This window comes from Zootermopsis nevadensis, unplaced genomic scaffold, assembly GCF_977971745.1.
Source record: "Zootermopsis nevadensis isolate Lab colony 2312 unplaced genomic scaffold, Znev_1.0 Znev_ptg000020l, whole genome shotgun sequence".
NCBI classification, from domain to species: Eukaryota; Metazoa; Arthropoda; class Insecta; order Blattodea; family Termopsidae; genus Zootermopsis; species Zootermopsis nevadensis.
Window position 1 is genome coordinate 8,654,034 of NW_028259152.1, and position 25,156 is coordinate 8,679,189.

The 25,156-nt window shown below is 35.2% G+C and overlaps 2 protein-coding genes across 8 annotated transcripts; both read left to right on the forward strand.

The window, feature by feature from the left end:
- Positions 1-14: 14 nt before the first annotated feature.
- EndoGI (Endonuclease G inhibitor) lies at positions 15-11,751 on the forward strand. 2 transcript variants are annotated; one of them, XM_022075502.2, is made up of 15 exons: positions 15-155; positions 1,618-1,734; positions 1,998-2,215; positions 3,065-3,187; positions 3,715-3,862; positions 4,425-4,565; positions 4,678-4,846; positions 5,231-5,370; positions 5,834-5,971; positions 6,535-6,680; positions 7,312-7,581; positions 8,546-8,703; positions 8,951-9,157; positions 10,375-10,511; positions 11,577-11,751. In XM_022075502.2, the coding sequence occupies exons 1-15, from the start codon at positions 138-140 to the stop codon at positions 11,589-11,591; spliced, it is 2,145 nt and encodes a 714-aa protein (XP_021931194.1). In that variant the 5' UTR covers positions 15-137; the 3' UTR covers positions 11,592-11,751. The 2 variants fall into 2 exon arrangements, with proteins under 2 accessions (XP_021931194.1, XP_087208006.1); XM_087351880.1 differs by lacking the exon at positions 1,618-1,734 and having other exon boundaries at positions 23-155.
- A 1,029-nt stretch (positions 11,752-12,780) lies between these two features.
- Positions 12,781-24,672, forward strand: LOC110835374 (putative elongation factor 1-delta). 6 transcript variants are annotated; one of them, XM_087351892.1, is made up of 10 exons: positions 12,781-12,889; positions 14,470-14,577; positions 14,838-15,221; positions 18,399-18,482; positions 18,808-18,898; positions 19,709-19,923; positions 20,865-20,934; positions 21,341-21,466; positions 22,571-22,686; positions 24,256-24,672. In XM_087351892.1, exons 2-10 carry the CDS (start codon positions 14,488-14,490, stop codon positions 24,292-24,294), a joined length of 1,215 nt encoding a protein of 404 aa, XP_087208018.1. In that variant the 5' UTR covers positions 12,781-12,889; positions 14,470-14,487; the 3' UTR covers positions 24,295-24,672. The 6 variants fall into 6 exon arrangements, with proteins under 6 accessions (XP_087208018.1, XP_021931213.1, XP_021931216.1 ...); XM_022075521.2 differs by having other exon boundaries at positions 15,102-15,221; XM_087351893.1 differs by lacking the exon at positions 12,781-12,889 and adding an exon at positions 12,990-13,097.
- The last annotated feature ends 484 nt before the right edge of the window (positions 24,673-25,156 follow it).

The following is a 25,156-nucleotide window of genomic DNA, read 5'->3' on the forward strand; positions in this document are numbered from 1 at the left end:
ACAAGTTAGTGGAAAGCCGTATCGATGTAAAAGGAGTTTGACCGGAAGGTTGAGATTATTGTGTGCACGTTAAAATCAGTTGTACTATCTGAGTTGAAGGAATCGAATGCATTTGCTTTATTATATCGTACAGCAACATGGCAAGAAGTCAAAAGGTTTGCGATTTGCATATGTGATATGTTATTTTGTTTGTCTTAAGATATATGTAAATGTGAACATGTTATAATACGTTTCATTTCATTATCTAACCGAACATCAGTGTGGAAAAACTTTTTTATCTCCGCCCGCGGTTAAGAGGGTCTGATACTGTTACTTGAAAAACTGCAGATTTGCCACCAATGAACTACATAGCTCACTTGCCCTAGGTCAACATGCTAATACCAAAGTATATTTTTTCTTTCTCCTCCTGTATGAGCCCAGTCTTTGACAGTTAAACATTTCAGACGTTATAACATAAGCCTAATTTAAGGTACTGTCCCTGCATTTAACTTGTTGAGGGGATTGATGAAACCTAACAAAATTTATTGTGGAATAGCTAATGCCCGGAATACACTTCAGGAGTGCTGTTATACCACTATCTGCAATGATTTTAAGCCTACTTTTATTTTTGTGATATCACCACGTTGTCTCTCTCTATATCTCATTTGACTAATTTTCGTGTTATTTGGTATGAACTGTGTGTCATTGCCTTGTAATTTTTATTTCCTTACTTATTAATAATGAGCCGGGATAGCTCAGTCAGTATAGTGACTAGCTATGGGCTGGACGACCGGAGTTCGATCCCCAACGGGGGCAGAGGATTTTTCCTCTAGCCTCTGCATCCAGACCGGCTCTGGGGCCCACCCAGCCTCCTCTACAATGGGTACCGGGGTCCTTTCCCGGGGATAAAGCCGGCCGGGGCGTGATGCTGACCACTCACCCCAATCTAGTGCTGAGGTCAAGGAAGAGAGAAGCTATACCTCCACTCACCCCAAATGCCTACATGGTGTATAGTGGACAAACTTTACTTTTACTTTACTTTACTTTACTTTACTTTACTTATTAATAACATGATGAATACACAGACTTGTGAAGTGAAGCATCACTTAACCCTTTGAAGCTGACACACATCTAAATAATATTAAGAATTCAGTACATACCACAAAGAAAATCTTATATTAAACCTACAAATATACAATGCAGAGTTACTGTTAAAGTATTTGGTACATATAGTTACCACTCAGCTTTAAAGGGTTAATTTGGTGTTTTAAAATTATGTATGGTTATAGATCTTTGAATGGCAAGAAACATTTGTTAAAATAATTTTGTGCAGAATGTAAAACAGTAATATGGCTGTCATGGAAAAGTTTTCATTTAGCTTTCAGTTTGAGTTAAAAATATATAATTTTCTTTGACAATAGAATATAAACATTACTAATAAAGTTAACATCGAATCTGCACAAAAGTAATATGTTATTTCCAAGAATAAAGTAATGTTTACAGTTGCAAGCAAGAAAATAATTTTGACGAGTAGGATTTGATGCCCATCTATGCTTGAGTTAAACACATTGAGGAAGTACAAAGTATATTAAATCTAAACTACATTCCTAATATAAGTAACTGCATTTAATGTTGTAGGAAGCCATTGTTATAATTGTGGATGTTGGACATTCAATCTCAAGTGTTGTAAAAGATAAGAAGATGGGATTTTTAGAAAATGCTAGACAGTGTGTGTCTATGATACTGAAGAGAAAGGTAAGATTTTGTAATGAGCAAGGCTCTGTTTTTGATTCTTGTAAGAGAAAGTGAATGTGTAAGCATCAGATATATATCGTGTCATGTAGAATTAATATGTTAGGGTAACACTGAAGATGTACAAGAACCATCGTTTTGAAGAACGTGGAGAGACAGAATGAATCCTAGCAAATATGGTTTGGAGTCTATCTAAATCTGTGTGGTTTAATTTTAGGTGTAAGTAGAATTAGTCTTCATCTGTAGAACTGGATGCAATGTTTCAGATTTTTGCCAATTTGAAGGATGAAGTAGCATTGATACTTCTGGGTTCTGAAGAAACAAATAACAACTTGAATTATAAAAACATCAGTGTTGCCCATTCACTGGGCTTGCCATCTTGGGAAATGGTACAGTTTGTAGAGGACTTGAAAGAGACCGTGGTGGATGCTGATTGGATTGATGCAATTGTTGTTGCAGTAGACTTTTTAAAAGAGGAAACTGTGTATGTTATATATTATTATAATAATTATTAACAGCAACAAAAACCACAATGATGATTGTTGTTGTTTGTTGTCATTACAGTAATACTAATAGTAATACCTGCCATCTCATTCCATAATTTATAATCTCTGGCAATGAGACAGCATAATTACAGAATCCATCAATCATAACATTCTTGTATTTAGGCATTCATTGTTGGATTTCTCTTTTGGGGATGAGCCACGTTGAGTGTTGAGTATTATTCAACATTTTAGCAAATATTACAGTTGCCATCTTCAGGGTGAATGTGCACGCAACATATTTTGTGGCATATATGTGTTAACCAATCTGAAGGACAGTCACCAAGATCTCATCACTGAACACTGTCTTGAGTTACTTTAGTCCATTTCACATCTTCTTGCAAATATAAAGTCATAAATATATACAAGTGATGAGATTTTTGGTTTTCATTGTGCATTATACCCTGAAGATGTAGGCTGTCGTGTTTCCCCCAAATGGTGGTAACCACTTACAAGATTACATAGTGTCATATTCTAGAAGACCATGATCCTCAGATAAAGTGATGTTAGCAAGTAGGTGATTTGTTTTATAAATTTTTGAACATTTTTGGGGAATAAAGCATTTTGGTGTTGCTATAGTGCTGTAGAATTTTATACACAATGTTTGTATTTTGATTCTCTGCTTTTGGGTGTGGCTATCCTGACTTGTAGTTTTACTCGTTTTCTTTAGCGAAATGCAGATGATTACTTCCATATCTTTAGTCAAATTTCATGATCATATTCCCACCTACTCTTGTGCTGTATAATGTCTTCAGTAACTGTCAAGTAACCCAAGAATAAACTATTTTCAGAGGAAAGAAATTTTCTGAGAGAAAAGTGGTGCTGCTATCCAACCTTGACACCACCGTATCTGAAGATCAAGTAGACACTATTATTAAAGCTGTGAAGAGTGAAGAAGTAAATTTGATAGCAATGTAAGTGTCCCTTCTTCAGTGCATTTATATACAATTTAAGTCACATTTTTTAAAGAAATTAGGAAACTGCCTCTTTGATCTTGCCATAATTTTTAATATCCCCTTCTTCATCACTCTACCCACGCACTATCTTTAACTGTTACTAATTGGCACATTAATGTTTTATTTAAAAGTTATAACTATGTCATTTACACATTGTTGCTGAAAATGTAACTTCTGACGCAAAAGACATTCTTAGTAGCTTCTGAGTACCATTGCTCCTGAAGGTTCTTGATTAAGCCCTTCTATAAGTAAATTAAATTTCACTACCATACTTCCTTCTTGTGTGTAAAATGCTGAAAATTATAATCAGGAGAAGCTGGTAACCTAACTTGTGCTGGGAGAGAAGATCATGAACAAGTACACAAAATGGCTGATGGGGATGTGCAGTAGGATGCTTGTGAGTTCAAACCTGTTTTTATAGTTTGTCTGAGAAATCCAACACTCTTTATGTTAAAAATGCCACACCCTTTGCTATATGTCTACAGAGGACCCGATGTAAACCTGAGCATCAAACAAGAAACCATGGATGATGATGATGGAACAAAATGCTGGACAAATGGTATTGATGCTGAGAAATCTAAAACTAAACAACAGTTAGTTGGAGAATCACTCTTATATCACGTACTTAGAGAGGTAATTTTGTAAATATTACATGTAGTAATGGGGTGTGTAATGAGTGAAGAAACATACGTTGATTTTGAGTACACCTTTCACTTTCTATTTTGTTGAATTGTAATTTTCTGAAACTGATTGTGGGTGGCTCTTGGGTACTAACCTTCTTTTTTATAGAATATTGCAAGAAATTAGTATGAGTGATCTTTTTGGCATTTTTCTACATACTTTTATTATTTGTTAGCCCTCTTCTTTTCTGTACTTTTCTCCCTCATTTCTTTCTGCTCTCTATCCATCTACTTTTTTGTATCATTCTCATTTATGTTTTGTCCGTGTACTTAATTCCTTCTTTCTGTGTCTTATTTTCTGTCGTTTCTTTTATTTCCTGTCGTTTCTTTTATTTCCTCTCGTTTCTTAAATTCCATTGGAGATACAAGTAATAAAGCATAATTTTCTTTCCTGTTGCTGTGTTTGTGCATCTTTTGAAATTCTGATACTAGTAGAGCTGTGAACATTTTTCATCATTGTCTGTTTTGTATGTTTGTTTGCTCACTACAAACAGATTTATTTTCAACCAATTTAGACTGATGGTGTCATCTGTAGTTTTTCTGATGCTGTACCTCAATTAATGTACTTCCAAAAGAGGAATATTCGTCCCACACCATGGAATGTTGTAATGGACATTGGGCCAGACATCAGAATAGCTGTGTCAGGTTATCGAAAGGTTTGTCCGCTTATCCAGTTGATTATTGTTTTATATAACAATATAAAAGCTGTAGACTCTTCTGTACTGTTGTCCATTTGTAGTAAATGGGTGGAAACTTCTGTACAAACAGATAACTCCAGCTACATTACCTTCTTGGAAAACTTCTTCATCATTAGAGGAAGGAGCTCGTGTAGAGTCTGAAACGTCGTACATCAGACAAGATGAGAATCAGACTGTTATTGATAGGGATGATGTAATAGAAGGGTTCAGCTTTGGTACCACCCTGGTGCCTTTCTCAGGTATTTTCAAATTTTATATCATACATGATTTGTAAATGCTGGGGTAGCTTAGTCAATATAGTGACTGGCTATGGACTGGATGACCAAGGTTTGATCCCCTATGGGGGCAAAGGATTTTTCCTCTGCGTCCAGACCGACTCTGGAGCCCACCCAGCCTTCTATCCAATAGGTACCTGGGTCCTTTCCTGGGGGTAGAGCGCAGCCAGGGCATGATGCCATCCACTCACCTCCACCTAGTGCCAAGATTAAGAATGAGTAGGAGCTAACATTCTGTCCCCCCAAGCCTACATGGTATATAGTGGGACAGTTTTACTTTTTTCTTTTGCTTTGTTGTTTCCAGATGTTTAAATTTAGAAAATCATCAACTTGTAATCTTTTTTGTAGATGTTGACAAAGCCATGATGAGCTATAATTCTGGAGACAAATGTTTCAGTGTTTTGGGCTTTACAAAGTTGAGAAACGTTCCGAGACATCTGTTTATGGGGAGAGGTATCCTGTATATCACAGCTCAGAGAGGCGACAGTGTAAGTATGCTAACTTTACCTTTGAATATTTCTGTATGCTGATCTGGTTTCAAAGTATGACTACGAAAATCTTTTTGATTCATCTAGTAGTAAAGGTAAAGTTATCCCTTTCCCGAAGGGCCAATCCATGTTGAGTCAACAAACTGATGTTGCATCACTGTCACAGAATATGACGACACTTGTTGGTCTTGGTTTGTGACTCCTTATGAAATAGTACACAAGCATTGATCTTCCCCGATATCACCATTTCATAGATATCAATTTTTAGGAAGTATACACAAACTTTATGCGTTTGATATAATTGTTGCATTTTGTATTCCTTTAATAGCCCTGCTGATGTCATTGGCCATGATGTGGTGTAAATAATGACATATCTAATATGTAATGCTGCCATTGAACCAGTTTCATTGGCCAATGTTCTTCCTATTCATGCTGTCTGTATTTCTTCATTTGTCTTTCACAGTCAGCAGAAGTTGCCCTTTCCTCCCTGATACATGCCTTGGACGAAGAAAAGTTGGTTGCCATAGCAAGAAAAGTATATCGGATCAATACAAAGCCTGTCCTTGGTGCTCTATTCCCAAGAATAGCATCTGAATATGAGGTATGTTTTCTCTAAGTTTTAATTTCATTGATAGTGCTGGTTGCTTTAGATTTTAGATTTCTTCAGGCTTTCACATCAGTTTGTAGGTTATCTTATTTATGTTCTTGGTTAACTTGCTTTTATGTGCTGATTTTCCAATATTTCAGAGAACGTTTCTATTTCCATGTTCAATGCAATGCGACTGAACTGCAGCTTGGTTCAAATATTTATAAATCAGTCTAGTGCATTATAGTGCCATTGCTTAAGAATGGAAAGAAAATTAATTTTGTATTTTGTTTTATAAGAAAACATAAATTGTAGAGTTCTTCTCCATTCTTTCTGCCATATGTGCCTCTTGTGTGTACTTTTCCAGTCCTGTTTATTTTTTTTATTTTTTTCCATTCTTTCTGGCAGATGTTGGGATTGTATCTTAAAAGGGTCGCTACTGCTTCCTTCTGTAATCTTCATAATTCGTTATTTACAACTGTCCTACCATTGGATGCTATATGACCTTTCCATTTGATGAAGTATTTTATGAAACAGAAAAGGGTAAGCAGGAGAATAACATTTTCTTTCTGTTTCAGTGTCTGGTATTTATAGAACTACCTTATTCAGAAGACATGAGAGAATTTGTGTTCCCACCCATTGTTTCAGACACCAACAAACCAACAAAGGAGCAGCTAGACTCAGTAGATGCTTTGATAGACATCATGGATCTACAAGCTGTCAAGTTTGTACATTTCTTTAAAAACTTTTGGATTTTATTGTTATTCACCAATAATGAAGTTGGTTAGAATCATGTCCAGTAATGAATTTTTATACTATTCATGTTGAATTTTCACTTTATATTTCTACAGAGTTACCTGTCTCATGTACATCATTCCAAGCATTAGACCTAGTTGGCTGTTACAGGTATTAAAAAGCAGAATCTGCCCCTCTTTCTGAATGCCCTTCTAAATTTCTGCCTGTGTGTAAGTAAGTAAAATTGTTTTGGTATCCTATCAGATCTTATTTTTTAGGTGTCTGATACTTGTAGAACTTACTGTAGATATAGTTTGTATGGATCATTAACCTTTGTTGATGAAGCATCCGTGTTTACAAGTGATACAGCTGGTTGTGCATAGGAATACAGGAAGTATGTTAATAACAGGATCTAGTAACTTTTTTATGATGATGCAATGAAATGCTTAACTAATTGAATTCTCACTTACCTTCATAGAATACACAGACTTTAAATCTGCTATATCCATATCATAAAAGTTAAGTCTCTGGGAACAAAAAATAGATTGTGAGAATAATGAAAAAATAATAGTAATAAATAATACAGTTAGAAATACCTTGTTGCTCCATCTTTGTTTCAGAAATGAATATGGCGAAGTGTCTGAGGCTTTCAAGTCAAAGAGCGTGGTGAATCCTTACCATCAGCATGTGTACCACAGTCTTGCATACAGAGCCATGAATCCAGATGCAGAAATACCACCTGTCAATGATTATGTGATAAATCTGTTGAAATCACCACATGAAAACAAGGCTTCATATAAGGTGGCAGTGGAAGAAATAAAAAAGCAGTTCCAGCTGAACGAAGTCAAATCAAAGATGAATCACAAATCAGCAGCTGAAGTATTCAAAAAGTATTGGTTTTCAGTGATGTAATACAAAATGTTACCTTGTGGGATGTGAATGTTGCCACTGAAATTCAGTGTAATACCCCTAAACCATCCAGTACACTTCAGAAGTGTTGAAAATTTGAGGCTCCATAAGATTTTGGAGCCCATGTTTTGGTCCCTTCTGCTTCTTAAAGTGGTACTGCATCAGACTCCTGTTCTGAAGCTCTGTTTGAGTCTCAAACAAGACTACATTAATAAAATCTTCTTGGGCCAGCAGCTGGATCACCTGGTCTCTGCAGAGTTTTTTATTAATGACATCAGCCATGAAAGCTTCACATCACACAAGACTGTACATGATCATGTTTTGGGTAGTACTTCAGTAATCAAAATGTTTTATTTCATTATCCTGCTTTTCTCACTGATAAAGTAAAATAGGCCAGTGGTATAATTATGTCTTCGTTTACATTCCTCCCCTAATGACTTTTGAACAAGTTATATAGTTTTGTGAAACTTTGTATGCCATCACGGCAGTCATTCCTACTTCTTCAGCAGGAGTGACAGGGAGATGTCTTAAAAAAAATGAAAAACAACATGGCCACCATGCAATGTATATGTTTAGCTTTCAGGTTTATTGCAGTAACTAATGAACCTTTGGAACCAAACATGCAGAATATTCTGTGGACATTGACCATAAACATGCATATCAATTTTGTATGAGACGACGATAAAAACTACAAATATAGTGATAGTGTGAAGTTTTGAGTTTATATCAGGAAAATTTAACAGAGGGAATAAGTTTCTCCAAAAAGTTGGTAACCACCTAAAATTGCATGTCATAATAAAGTGGAAGACCACAATCCAAATTTACACTACTGTGATAACTTCAAATCTCACATATTAATTTGTAGTTTCTGCTAGCCTCACCAGAAGAAAATCGGGCATCATGAGATCTTTCCAGAATTTCTTTTTACTTTATTTATTTTTTCAGAAATGCAAAAGATGAATCTGATGAAGCACCATCCAATGTGGATTTGAAAGATGTTACAATGGCATCCCTCGTTGAGGCTACAGTGGTAGAAGTGGGAACAGTGAGGCCTATTCAGGACTTCAAAGCCCTTCTAGAGAGGGGAGAAGACTTCAATAAGGGTACATAGTCACATATTTAGAGATTTTCATTTTTTTAGACAACATAACTGAAGAAACTGAATTAAATCCTTTCTATGATCTGAACAGGAAATGAAGACATTGAATATACAGACCATTGGGGAGACTGAGGGCTGTGTGGAAGGATGAAGTGGGAGAGGATTCACAAAAGAGATTAAATTGTTTGGAGTACAAAACAATTTGGAAACTACTTGCAAATGATATAAATAGTTGTGCATTCTCTTTACAGTTTGCAGTCAAATGCAGAAGGTAATACTTAATCTAGTGATTTATTCCTTTGGTGCCGACAACTTTGTTAAAGCTGAGATGGCTCTTCAGACACTAAGGGAGACCTGTATAATTAAGGATCCCTCATTATACAATGACTGGGTTGTACAGTTCAGGGACAGCCTCTTTGAAAGGGACAAAAGGGCATTCTGGGACATTCTGGTTAAAGGTAAGTATTATTATTTTCAGACTTAAAAAATATGATTTTTTACCTGTCCATGATTGTGGCTAGATAGTAGAAACTCATAGTTATCTGAAATTAACCTTTAAAATATTTGATTTTATCCTGGAAAGCCACCAGCGTGGCTGCTGTACAATTTCTGAAGTTCATTTATTCACTTCTCTTCGCAACAAATTTATAATTATTATATTTTTAATTTAATATTTTTCTTTTTATAACAAAAGTTTAAGAATGTACACATAGCATAACAATTCAGGTGTGTCTGCCATAATTTGATCTTTGCAAATGGCACCAGTGATGTCATGGGGTCACAGACCTTGGTGTGAAAGTGAGGTGAGGAGTGTCTGGCTAGGTGATGATGTCATCAAGAATTATTTCCACGTGTGATTGTACAGCTAGCTTTGGAATTCGCTACCCAATCGTGTCCACATTCACAAACACATGAAGGTCTACACCAGTGGTCCCCAACGCGGTGCCCGCAGGCGCCATGGTTCTTTTGGGTGCCCGCATTGTTACGAAAAAGGTTATACTGAATAATGAAGGCCGTTCAACCACAAACATTATAAGATCAAAGCACAGATCTCGACTTACTGATGCCCATCTTGACGATTGTTTGCGAGCAGCAACATCGTCCTACACTACCAAATTTGAAAAACTGGCTGATGAAATGCAGTGCCAAACATCACACTAACTTTCCACTTGAGTAATAATAATTGTACTTATAAAACTATGTATTTTTGATTGCATGGTTTCTTGTATCATTAAAAGTTGTGTTGTTTTGTGTATTATTTGTCCAGAGAAAAGAAAATTTGGCTTTGTTAATTGATTGGTGCCCGCCACGATCTCATAAACTCTCAAATGTGCCCATAGGCACAAAAAGATTGGGGACCACTGGTCTACACATTTGTGTCCAGTTTTTATGTCGGATTTGAAACAACATTTTAATGTTTGCTGTTTAATAACATTTACCAGTATCACAATTCAGGAAATTGCATTCAGTGGTTTTTGGGTTGTAACATGTAGACAGACACGACAAAACTAGTAGGTACATTTTTGAAATTCTTAGTTGTGAACGTGCATAAACAGCATGCCAGTGCATATTGCCAGAAGGAGCCATGCTTTCATATACCACTGACTGGATCAGTTATGCAATGTGTGCAGTATAACCAGTCAGACATACTGATGCAGTTTATCATATCGCATAGCCAAGCTTGGTCTCATCTCCTCACAAGAAAGTGCCGAGAGTTCTGTTACTGATGATGATGCTAGAAAGTTTCTGGAATATGAAGAATCCAAAGAACTGGAAGCAGCTTTTGATGATGATATGGATGCAGATGATTTGGTATGAAATTTATTCTGACATTCTGCTCTTTAACAATAAGACATAGGCTTGATGTTCAATTCATTTCCCAAAACTGACAGTCAAATTTTTGGTAATGTAGGGTGTACCAGCACAGAACAAGATTCAGATTTCATATAAAGCTGTAGGTCTCTGCAGGCCATCATTTTATCATCAGAACTGGCTAGATTTGTATACTAGTAATTTCTAGACTTGTATTCTTGTGGTACCCAGTTTGAATATCAGCTTTACAGGTTTCTTAGGTATTGTACCTTGAAACAGGTCTTGGAGTCTGCTACCAGATTCTTACCTAGTTAATGTTCATGACTGTCTTCCCATCTGATTTGGTGCTATGTAACCTCTGCAATTAAAACCATCTTGAAATAACCTAATAATTGATTCTATCATCAAGTGAAAGATGAAAATCCTGCCATCTGAGTTCTGTGAGTTCAGAGGTTGGGATGGAATTATAAGCCTCAACAACATGTAAAAGTCATAGTAATTGCGTCATCTTAACATGGTACTTGATAATTAAAAATAAGAGTGAAAAGGCAAACTGCAGGTTGATAATTTAAAAGCAAGACTGGAAAGCAAACTCCAAATTGACAATTTAATAAACAAGCGGAATGGCGAACTTCATGTTGCATTACACATATTCTTCAAATATGTTTATTTAAATTTTGCATACTCTTGTGTCTGTGCAGATCTATTGGTACATAGTATGTCAGGCTATATTGACACTTTGGTCATAAATAATTTTTTCCTGTACTTCATCTTAAATAATGTTTCAAATAAAAGTTACTACATGTGTTATGTTCTCATGATGCATGCCCCTTTATATTCTACCAAGGGTATGCTGGTAGCTAACAGAGAACATCCCAGGAAGGAGAGCATCAGCATGTCCTTTGCATATTTTATTTGAAATAAGTTACATTAATTATGTGTAATGCATAATTTCCTAGTACTTTATGCATCTTTGAGAACTCCATGAAAAGTGCTTTCTGTAGTTCAATCCACTTAGTACAAATGAAATTCATTTCCTAAGCTGAATTTGTTTGTAATTTCCAGTTGAACCAAATGTGAAGCACCAAACCAGTCATTCTACTGTGATGAACTTCACTTCTATAATACCAGCCATGCAACAGTTTGTGGTGACACTTTAGAATGTATGCAGTACAGTGTTTTTAACAAATTGTTAATATTTTGCAAAGAAAATTGAAGTATAGTAAATAAATTTAAGGCATGACATGTTTTATTTCTTTCTTTTTAAAACTTCTAGCCAGAAGAGATTGACCCACTGTCTTCTGGCTGCAAATTGGTGTAGAAATAATACTTGTATTCTGGAGGTACATTCAATCTTGGCCAGAGTACCAGTTATTGTAACAGAGCTTTTTTGGTTCTTTTCAATCTTCATGGATGAATATGAAGATAGTACAATGACCTCAGATTCAGTTTGGGTGGGTTAGGCTAAGTTATTAAAGGCTGGTAGGTAAGGCAAAAGTGGTAATACAAGGTTGGAGTAGGTTAAAATTGCCCAAAAATGAAATAGAAAATGTGGCTTGCTGGTACAAGCCCCTTGTTAAGAAATAGGCAGCACACCTGCTTGAGACTTCAGTGCAAGGATGTAGTAATGTTCAGTAAACTATTTAACTGTTAAAATATAATACCAGACAAAATTGTGCTAGTTATAAAATAGCTTTTTTGTGCATATTTAAATACATGTAACATAACACTAATTAGAATGTGCAAATTGTAAAATATCTTAGAAACTACTAGTTTGCTGTTAAACAATAAACTTAACTTTCAAAAACACAACCCAGGAATGCTAACAACTATGCAGCAGTATTTGGTTTCAATCGCATCCAAGTAGATGCAATTATCATCTAACACCTGGCTTGTTTTACTAGAGTACCCTTGAACTGCACCTAGTATGGGAACCCAAATAGAAATAACATAATGGTACTGTAGTCCAGAACATAACAAGATTAAGTGACTGGCAGCAATGTTTATTTACTACTTATTATTTCAACTGATATAAGTAACGGAAATTTTATTCAACATAATTTCAGATATATCTTTTGACATATGCGGATGTTTTAAAATTGCCGCTCATGAAGGCAACACCGATTGAGTACATACGCAAGTTTCTTTTCACAAATAATTTTAATTTCGTATGAGGTAATTTTTAATTTGCAAATCATAATCATTTTATTAATCGTACATATCAATAAAATACTTTATTTAACACACATTAGCATTTCAAACTTCAAGTTCATTGACTTTAAATCTGATCTTCCTCATCCATTTCTACACATCTTCCACATCGATCTCGCTCGGTGTAGTAAAGGTAAAGAACGCCGGTTGTTGGGAATTTGAGAAAGGTACGTGATTGTTCTACTTTATATTTTAACCAGTTCTATATTCGTAATGTGATCTATGATGTGAAGTGTTACTGCAAATAGAATTTAAATGTTAACACTAATATTTAAGTTGGACATCACAATCATATGCTGAAACATGTGTCTGATGTTGCCAACCTTCCTGTAACGCAACGTGTTTAAACTCGTGTAAAATGACAGGAAAGTAAAGGTTAGTGATTTGTATTTGATAATTAATGCAGTTAAGCATTGACATAGCAAATATGTTATGTAGCAGAACTAGAACAGGAAGGCTATGAGATACAGATTATTTTTGATGTACTGTTTTAAGATCAAATTTTGTATGTATTGATACATGTTCATGAGGTCGTCCTCTGAAACAGTTATTCCCACTGCCTTGGATGGTTGAGTAATAATGTTCTCAGTTCTCTGCAAAAGTGTTAGGGTTTATATATGACTTATTAATATACAGGGTATACACAAAAGAATGGTGCGGTTTCAAAAGTTAATAAAAAATTTATTTCTCACCTTACACGGGCACAACATACACCGTCAGCGGCGGCAAATTTCTCATGCGTTAATTATTATCCTTCAATGTGTGCTTCCTGGGTCACACGACACACATCCACACGGTAATCAAACTCATCCCAGACCCCGTGTATCATGTCCGCTGTAATGGCCTGCAATGCATGCGTTATCCGATCACGAAGTTCATGTATGGACGAGGGCAATGGTGGTACATAAACGCTGTCTTTAACGAACCCCCAAAGAAAGAAATCGCACGGTGTAAGATCTGGCGAACGGGGTGGCCAAGGGAGAAGGTTGTTGTCTCCATTTGCAGCAGCACGTCCGATCCAGCGCTGTGGAAAAACAATTGAGAAGCACTCGTACATTCCTGTGAAAATGGGGGGGGGGGGGGGAAGCTCCGTCCAGTTGTAGAATGTAATCGTCATAATTGGTATTCAGTTGGGGTAACAATCAGCTTTCCAACATGTCCAAAAATGAAACCGTACCATTCTTTTGTGTATTCCCTGTATAATAATTTAACTTAACGAGTAATCTTGAGAAGAAACCAACAAATTTGTAGAAAAGAATGGAATTTATTTACATTCCATAGATCCTTAGTAGGCCTGAGCCAAGGATGTATAATATGTTATAATAACATATATAATGCAGTATATTATATACCGTACATGGCTTTAACAGCTGTTTACAGATAGGATGTAGGTAGAATATGTCATAATACATGTGCAATACAATAAATAAAATACATAGTTTTAACAGCTGCTTACAGACATCTGATATAATACAGTATTACAGAAAAGTAATTACATCAAGAAATATTCACCATTATTATACATATTTGTAATAGTTGGGAATTATTGTTTAAAGTAAATTATTCTACTGTGTAGAAAGCATGGGACAATAGATACTATTTTAGTGCTGGCTTAAATATTTTTATCTCATGATTTATTGAATAATGTAATCTCAGAATATTAAACTTTTTGATATTTGCTGAGATTAACTTTTAACACATAAAGGTTATGTCTGCATCTTGTATTTATATTGTATAACTTTTACAGATTGCAACCAGTTCCATTATGACTTCTCCACTTGTTCATGAAAAAATCTGGTTTGATAAAGGCAGATACAATGAAGCAGAACGGCAGTACTTTGAAAACTTGGCAAAGGTAAGACATAAGTAAGCATGTTGGAAATTTGGCCTATGTGTTGTTGTTTGTGGACAAGCATACATTACGCATTTGATATCAACTTCTACTTGGTGAAGACAGCCCTTTGAATGTAAGATTGTTCAGCATACAAGATTGATATTTAAAGACATATATTTAATCTTGTATTCTATCTTGTAACATGAATTAGATATATTCTGACCAATATATGCCCATAATTACTTGATGTTTAATTAAGTATCCATGTTATTCTTTACAAGCTGCTTGGGATAAAGAATGGTATTTCAAATAACCGTAAGACACTGCAACCTCTTGCTGTAGTTAAGTCACAGATGAAGCCAGCTTCTAAACCTGTTAGAGTTGTTTCCCCTCCTAAGAAGCAATTACCATCACCATTGCTGGATGATGATATTCCTCCACCACCGCCTCCTCCGGCAGTGAACAGAAAGGACTTACCAGACCTTCGGGCCTCACCATCTTGTATGGTAAAGGAAATTATTCTAACAGGCACCACCAATTCACAGCTCCCACCACCACAATCAAAACATGACAAGCGATTCAAGCTCAAAGAGGCTAAGGAGAAGCATAATAAGGCTGATAAGAAAGGTTGTGACAGGAGGACAGTTAATAAAGATGAGAACAAGGTAAAGACATTTGTAAGCCAGTTTGTGTTATTTAATTACTCTGATAGTTATGTTTGCCTGTGGTGACATAAAATTAATTTAGAAATATGGTACAAGCAGGACTCAGGACTTAATGTGTAACTTTTACAGTGGTTTTGACACGTGTCATCATAAAGCAATTTGGATGTCAAATCCAGAAAGTTACATCATTTCTAATTCAAGTACATGATGATGCATTATGGAAGCTACATTAATCATGAGTGTTGTGTTGAGATGTTATCTGTAGTTATGTGTAGTAATTGTTTGGTAGTGATATGGAGTCTTAACTTGAAATTGTATATTTTAAAAATGCTTGAATTCACTTGTTCCCAAACTGTTGTTCATAAACTGTATGGGAACATATTTCAAGACTACCAGAAGAAATGCATAATAGGTTTTTAAGACAAATATGTAAAACTATATATGTACATACAAAAAATAGGTCTGATCTATTTGCTTGTCTTTTTTTTTCTAGAAAACTAGGAAAATTCATTGACCTAAGCAAATTTAGATAAATGGACAAATTATGTGTTTGAGATAACTTGGGATAATAATGAACCTCTTTGTATAAGAAAGATTTTAATATGATATAAATTATTAAAGTGACTCAGCACTATTACTTTATTTGTTTGAAGATTACAGAACTGAATTAATCCCCCCCCCCCCCCCCAAAAAAATGAAAGGACTTTGAAACATAAGCAGTTAAATGAGAAGTAATGTTCAGATCTCCTGTAATTTTTTTACAAGCAAATTCTAATATATATGAATTATGTTCAGTTGATTAGAGTGCTGTAAGCATTAGTTAGATCTTGTCTGGTAGAACCAGTCTTTGCTTGATCAGCACGTTGGTGTGGAGAGGGTTTTCTTACCTGTGGTGTGAGGGTATTTTATGAGTCCTGCCTACATCCTTAAATAGTAGGCCAAATTCTTTGCAATATTTGTGAAATGACACATGATGTCCATAAATCAGTTTAATGATGTGCTGAAATAACTTATTTTGTAATATGAATGCATGTGAATTGTTGCAGAACTAATATTGCCAGCTATATATTTTATTCTCTCTTTTGTGACAAGGCATGAAAATGGTGTTTCCAAGGAGGCATATAGAATGTGGTGATTTTCTTCATAAATGTGTTAAAATCTTCTGTATTAGAAGACGGTATAAACAGTTATCTGATTATTGGGTATAGGATATCCTCCCTAAAATATTATGCTCCCAAGTTGTGTTTTTGCAGATTATAAAGAAACAGTGTGTCTTGCCCTTTCATTTTCGTGTCACATTTGTTCATTTGTCATTGGTTGTAGTGAAAACATTTGTTGGTCATTTGACCATATTTCCTGCAATTCCACCGTACAGGTTACATATCATGGTTTTTCCCCTTCAAATATCACTATCCGTTCATTAATACTTCAAAATTGCAGTTAAAATTTAGCCATAAGATGCTGGAATCCAATCCTATATTTATCTCTCTTCATATCTTACACCCAGTTGTGCCACAACATGTGACATCATGGCCAATTGCATAAAGCTAATTGTAAATATGGGTATCTGAAATATACAGATGTATGAAGAAGATGTATAGACTTGTACAATTCAGTGGCCATGTGTCAGCCATTTGCTGTCAAATGTGCCACAAAGCTAACAGTGGTCAATTTGAAGACTTGCACTATACTGAATAATTCACTAAGTGCCAATGCTACTTCATATGGGAGGCTGGAGTTTTGGATTTTAATCTCATCAGAAACACCAACTTTCCTGATGAGTTTTCCTCTGTCCCTCCAGGCAGATTCTATGATAGAACTTAAAATAGACCACAGCCATTTTCATATTGTTTGTTGTTCATCATTCAGTCATTCTACCATTTGATGTTGTATAACCTATGTAGTTATAAAAGTATTTATTGTTAAATAATCCAAGGATAATTTATAACAAGTGATTTTCACTAGACCTTAATATGGGTTGCATTTTACACTCATTAAATATTAAGTAATTATCATTTTATTTTCTTATGTGGCTTAGCATATTTTTAGTAGTATTTGCATTGGCTTTGGTGATTCTTTTCCTATGAGTGCTCTAAATGATTAATTTTGGCAGAATGGGCACTTTTCTTAATGTATCCTCAAAAAAGAAGTCTGGACAGGGCTTAACAGTAGGACTTGTAATTCAATCAGTTCTTCCAATCAAGCATCATAAAGCTTGTTGAATGTTTGTACTGAAATGTGGCAGAGTGTCATGTTAAAAAATGACTAGAATTTCAGTTTCAAGTTCATTGTTATCAGATGTAAGTTCCAACTCTAGCTCATTAATTACAAGAAAGTAAAGGCATGTGAATAGTAATTGAATGTCACCTGGATGTTTGCCGGGCTGTAAAGAGTGCTGTGTTATAGTCTATGGGAAACCAATTATAAAGTTCCAAAGATTCTGGTGCATTCACCTCATTATAGAGTGGTTATTATAATTGTGTCTATGTATGGAACAACTTGGAAACAAATGGATTTTCATTAAATTTGGAGAGTTTTACTAAAATTTGGTGACATATGCCTTTTTTATTATTATTATTATATTGTTTACATTTCAGCAATTTCAGACATGGTAATAGTAAATAACTTCAGGTTGTGTCTGACTACTGCAACAGTTGGGTTCTGTATTAGTGGAAATTGTGTCCAAAAATGGGTCATTATATATAAATTTTAATTATAGTTCTTGCTAGCTTCATAAAGATTGAAACAATTGAAGGAAACTGAGCATTGTAAAAGTCTTCCCAAAGTATGTTGCTAATGTTGAAAAGTGTTCAGAAGTTTGAGTAAGGATTGGGAGGTCCATTTGGTAGCTACTTTACGATCATAACAGAAATATTAGGAATCACTTACAGAATGTAAAGAATGCCATAAAACACTGGTACAAACACACAACAGAATGATAAACAAAAATGAAAGCTTGATTTATATTTTTATATAGGACCATGTGATTTTATAAAGCCTCATTAAGTTAAGCAAATATTTTAATGTGCATGGAAAACCAAACTGAATAATCAGATCATGTATAATGGTGAGTATATTAGATTACTGTTGAACAATCATAACTCATATCTTCTTTGTTAGAATGAAGGGAATGGTGTTAACTTCTGTAACTGTTTTCTGTGTTTCTCTTTGGTGTAGGGATCTCCTAACACTCCCAACAAAAACTCCTTGGCTGGAGAGGTTGCCAAGGCACGGCAGCATATTAAAAATTCATTAGAATGTGTGAGTAAACATAATCTTCAGTTCATTAACTGGGTTGTGCATGATGTGTGTGCTTCATTTGTGTTGTGGTTATGATTTTTGCATGTTATATTTTATATATGGAAAATTAAACTATTCTCTTAGCAGCTTAGTGTTATATGTTATTTCTTCATCATTATAATGTGAAGTCATACTCATTTTTTTAAGAGGAATTCATAATCTTGAACTCCACTTCCTCTGATTGTGACTTTAGAATCATGAAGATTTTGGGTTAAGCAAGTGTAGAATTAGAAGTTAATATAACAATGTTCTATACCCAGTGGTAATATTGTATATTTGTTCACAGATGGATGGAATTGCTGCTCTAGCAACAACATCAAATGTTGAAGTTAGCAGAATAAATTCATTAGAAAAAGAAAATGCAGATCTGAAAAAGTGTAAGCTAATTTTCTATTTTTATGTAAAGTAGAGTAGAGCTGGGTGACAGGCTAAAGGCTGTATAATAACCATTTTATCTTTGGCAGGGTCAATAATTTTTCTCTATGGGGCCCACTCAAGTCATCTACTCTGTAGATATTGGGGGTTCTTTCCTTGAGGTTGAGGCAGCCAAAAAGTGAAGTTGACCACTCACCTCCATCTATTGCTGGATTGAGACTGCACCTCTTCTTGTCCCATGAATGTTTGTTGTGGTATGGCACATGTAGGATATCCTCTATAAAAAATTCTACCATTAATACATTTCAGAACAGCTTATTAAACACATTTACCCACATGGCAGAAGTACAGAAACTTGAAAGGGATATGTTTTTAAATTAAAAACTAATGAAAAAATGACATGTTACATATGTAGACGGTAGACTTTTAACTTTTTAAGCCAGCAAAATGTTCTTTACTAAGTTCAGATAACAAATATTCTTTATTATAATTTTTAACTCTGATCCTGCAGCTGTGCAATGCAAGGCATGAAATAAAACATTGCCTTTTCCAGTATTATAAAGATTGAATTTTTATTGAAACATCTCAAGTGTCTTCCCTCTCAGGGAATGAATGTGTACTTCTGTATTGTTTTCTGATCTCATGAGGTGTGTAGTATTCTGATGTCTTAACATACTGAAATGGTAAGAAAGTTAATGTGACTGAAAATAAGACAGTATAAACTATGGGAAAGTGTACATTCAAGGAATTTGGATGCAGGGTTGTACAACAGTAGTTACTTGCAATTACTTTTGCTCTGTATTTCTCTACAGATGTGGATGACCTTAAAACAATAATTATCAAATTAGAATCAAGAATTGACAAATTAGAATTAAGGGTAAAGGCTGTGGAAGAAAAATCTGGTAATGCCAGCCCAGTAGTTCCATCTAGCAGCTCAGAAGTTAGAACAGCTTCATTGGCTCCAGCCACAACACCCAAGGAGGTGGATGAAGAAAACGATGTAGATTTGTTTGGTTCAGATTCTGAGGTATGTCTGATGTGTAAATGAGTAGGATTTATTGGCAAAATTAATTATATTTTGTAACATAATTTACACTTTCCATTGTTATGTATGAAAAACATCAACAAAAAGTTGTCTAAATCTGAAGTGGATAGAAATGATTCCAAAATCTGAACATGGGCAAGTGGGAACACAGCTCAGAATCATTCTTTGTAGTTTGCTTCATGTCATGTGACTTTTGGTATGATTTTGGTTGCCATGCAAATGTGACTGCTGTGCCAAGGAAATATGATGGACAAGACATGAGACTTGAGATCTAGAATTAAAGAAAATGCCTGCAGATTTGAGGTCTTCTTTGCTGAAAACTTATTTGTAAGGCTTCAGCACTTAATGAAAATACACAAAGCAAGAAATTGCAGTAAATATATAAAATCTCTTCATGAGAAACATAAGCAATCTTTTTCACATATGTTTTTACAAAAAATATTTTACTTTTACAGATAGGCCAAGTAGAGTGGTATTTTCTGTGATTGGTTATTTCCAATCCTCACATAAATTACTCATGAAATTTTGGAAGAAAAAATGTTGGAGTTATGTGATGAGTACAATTTTTGGGGGGTGTATGATAAAGAGGAACAGACAAGACCATCATTGAGGCAGATAACATACCAGGGCACCTGTCCTCAGGAAATCAACTGCTCTTGTACTGGCCTTTAAATCTTTAAAAATCTAAAACCACTGATGCTCTTTACTTCAGTCTCTAAATTGCTTAGTTATGTGGATTGGTTAAAGAAATTGCTTGTTTTTTCTTCATAAAAAGTGGATGACGGCAAGACATGGGTTGGACAAACGGTAGCTCTTCTCACTATTTTAATGTAAGAAGTTTCTAATTCATGAAATACAGGATACACGATTGACTGTAATATGGCATCATGAAGATCCATGTTTTTCTCTCTCTTTTTACATAGGAAGAGAGTGATGATGCCAAGAAACTGAAAGAAGCCCGGCTAGCAGCATATGCAGCCAAGAAAGCTAAAAGTAAGTTTCCTGAAGTTGATGTTTTCTTTTCTCTGTTAAACATCTTGCTGGAAACTGAAAATTGGTCAAAGAACTTGAAATTTATGTGTGTTGTTGGCAAAGGGTAGTTAAGCTTTTTATGTGTGTAGGCAGAAGTTAAAAAAACTGATTACAAGGTACTTCATCTGTAAGTAAACACAAATAAAACTTTTATGAGCATGTCACAGACACAAAATCTGAGTACTCTTGCAGGTTGTTGAACCTCTGAGGTTGAAGAGTCTGATGTCTCTCGAATTAGATCGGTCCAGTGAGATTTAACAATTTAATTGTACCCAGATTACAGCAAATGTAATTGTTCCACATACATTCCTCACACCTTATTATGCATTCAAATTTACTATGCTATACTCTAATGTTTTCATTTCAGAGCCTGCCCTTATTGCAAAATCTAACATAATTCTGGATGTAAAGCCATGGGATGATGAGACAGATATGAAACTAATGGAGAAAGCTGTACGAGCTGTTAGTACAGATGGACTTTTATGGGGTGCTTGTAAGTGTGACATTCATTCTTTGTGATTTTATATGCCTTGCTGGTATCATATTGTATGTGGGATATTGTTCTATTCACATATTGTTTCTATTTATATTGAGTAATGTAAAATAACCATCTTCAGAAACCATGTAACATATATTTTGTTTCTTTCTTAACATCAGGGCCACATTAAATTTTTAATTCATATTTTATGGGGATAACATATAAATCATCAAATTTTACATGGATATAGATTATAAATCCTGCATGAAATATGTGCTTATATATTAACTGTTACTAGTACGACAAGTTGTGTAATGGAGATTTCACTGTTTGTTGAAAATGTGCAGTAGGTAAATCCACATTGTACAACTTTATGGGTTAAATGAGGGTATGTGAACATAGCCACATGAAGTTTCCTATTAGATACATAGATTTTTTAAACACATGCATGGCCCTACCTGTTCTATGATATAAAAACAATGAAAAATAAGAAGATAATAAAAGTTTATGACATATACTACATATGATAAATGAAATTGTATTCAGTATTAAATTTTGTTGTAGATTACATACCTGTAAATGATGTAGCATTTAGAAGCTTAAGGATTGTTTGAAGTCAGTGGACCATTAGGATTGTCAGGCAGTTCAGCTGTACACTCCAAGGAAATGGAGATGGCTGTATCACTGTGTAGTCTGTTAGAAGTTCCAGAGGTGATTAGGGTGTCTACCCTGATGATGTAGCCAGCAAGGACCTTTGAAACATTAGACTTTGGCCAGACTGCACCACGGTACATCCCAGAAGTCAGCCATCTTTGTACTCACCCTTGTGTGAACTAGTTCAGCTGCCTGTGGATTTTCAAATATTCCACATGTAGAAAATAATTTTGTATTTGTTTGATACATAAAGCAAGTTGTGTTGGATAAGGGGTTACTGAGCTTTGGTACCTCATAGCCTCTCTGTGTTTTATGAAGGTTTAGTAATGGAGACATTTGTTGGAGAAAATTTTCAAGCCTTATGCTGGGATAGTGTGTTTTGGTTGAACAGCAGCTGGCTTTGTAATTTTAAATTATTAGTTTTAATATATTAAGAGCTTTGATTTTGACTGTTGTGCTTTGCAGCGAAGCTTGTTCCATTAGCATTTAGTATTCACAAGCTTCAGATATCCTGTGTTGTTGAAGACGACAAAGTGTCTGTGGATTGGTTGCAAGAAACTCTGGAAGAAATTGAAGATTATGTAAGTATACTTTACAATAGTGTAGCCGATGAATTCTATCTGGCAACTAGATGCATCAGTATGGAATACAAATCAGACATTTCTGAAACTCATGCCGATTATTAAGGACTGGTGTGATACAAATGGTTGATATACACACATGTAGACTTAGCAGATTCCATTCTTCATAGGAACTGTCCAATGGGAGAGCAGTGGGCAGAGTTAAGTGGTTGTTAATCCAACAAATGACACAGCTCTATAATGATGGTATGTTACATTCAATATAGCTGTTTGTCTGGACTTAATCCATTATGCCTTCATATTACAGTGTCAAGCGACAATGTTGCTATTGTAAGACTTGAGGTTCTCACAGCAGTGAGTATGAAGATTTCCGTCTTCTGGGTTGTTGCGCTGTGTAGTCTGGTCGATGTTAACCAACGTTTCAGAGGTCATACTGCCTCCGTCATCAGAGTATGAAGATTTCTGTCTTCTGGGTTGTTGCGCTGTGTAGTCTGGTCGATGTTAACCAACGTTTCAGAGGTCATACTGCCTCCGTCATCAGGGCGATGAAGATTTCTGTCTTCTGGGTTGTTGCGCTGTGTAGTCCGGTCGATGTTAACCAACGTTTCAGAGGTCATACTGCCTCCGTCATCAGAGTATGAAGATTTCTGTCTTCTGGGTTGTTGCGCTGTGTAGTCTGGTCGATGTTAACCAACGTTTCAGAGGTCATACTGCCTCCATCATCAGGGCGATGAAGATTTCTTCTTCTGGGTTGTTGCACTGTGTAGTCCGGTCGATGTTAACCAACGTGTCAGAGGTCATACTGCCTCCGTCATCAGGGCGATGACGGAGGCAGTATGACCTCTGAAACGTTGGTTAACATCGACCAGACTACACAGCACAACAACCCAGAAGACGGAAATCTTCAATGTTGCTATTCATTACCTAAGGTAATTAAAACATACTAAAAATGAATAATAATGGGAAAATTGGAAGTTTGAAGTATAGCATATTTTGTGATGATGTTTCATGTCACCCTGGATGCCCATTGAAGTTGCTCTCCCATCTGGACAGCGTTGTTTTGTGTGTGTGTGTGTGTTTGTTGAACAAGTATAAGTTGCAAATGGCTGTGTTGGAAGTTGTGAATATCAGGTTTCATAGGAAATCTATTTTGAAAAGGGATTGGTTTGAGATTTGCATGTGTGTTATTTTGAGAGATTGTACCTTAATAGAAAAGTTACTCATTGTTTATGGTCATATATATATAAATTTTACATCCAGTTGCAAGAACAGCATTTTGAATATTTGATAATAGTACATAGTATTTGTAAAAGTGTGTATTTTCCCAATGTACTAGGTACTGGTAACAAGTGCATCTATTTTCTGGTATAGATCTTTCTAAACATCAACCTAATTTTTGCTATTCACATCAGCTGTGAGTTAATTCACATTTGCTTATCCAGATATATGTTTGGTTTTGTGGTATGTTATTTATTAAAATAAATATTTTATTTTTCTGGTACAAAGTGTTGACACTGCAGCATGAAACAAATGTGGTTTGTCAAAAATAGGTATGTTTTATTATTTCAGGTACAAAGTGTGGACATTGCAGCTTTCAACAAAGTTTAACTCCTCTACCATCTGTTTTACAAGTTGGCTGCATATTTATATAAATTTCATTCCAACCTTACCTGCACCTCTGTGATAGAACCACATGTTTGTAATATGAAAACTCCAAAGTTTACTCTTACATCTGTGGCCTGGAATATTTCTTCTAGAGGTATAAACACTGTAGAATAGCAGATTAATGTTAAGTACCAGTGTTTTACTAAAGAAGACTTCCACTAAGATGTACCATTACCTGAACATTTTTAGAAGTTGCTGATATGCATTTGCAGATACCCTTCCAATAGATTTTAAATATTTTTATGCAGCTGCTGTACTGATGTCAATGTTTACTGTTAATAAAATACTTATGTTGTAATAAAGTGAAGTGTTCATTGCAGAGTAATTGATTTTTATTTTAACAACTTGAAGAAATACTTATTTTTGTACCTATAACATTTGTAATTTTACTCTTGTTTTATCTTCCTCTTTCCTTTACATATTAAGCATCTTCATGTCAGTAACAGCCTCAGTGCTTTTAGATGTGCAAGTCTGTTTTCAGCTTGAGAGATAACCAGTCTTCAGCATCTTAGTTTGGTTTTGCACTTTTCAGATGACTCAAGTATTGTAAATCTGAAATGGGCTTACTCAAATGTGTAGCAAATTTGGTTTGACCTACTGCTGATGGCCTCTTGTGTTCTTTTGCCCTCCCCTCACCCAAAAGAACATTCAAAATTTCATATCTGTGATGTTTGTACTAGTATAGCAATTAAACTGAGGTCCCCAACATAATTTCTGCTGAATAAACCCTTAAATTCATATAACATAATTTTATTAACACCATTGACTTATTTTTGGTCATAATTCTATTCTATCCATCGTTTTA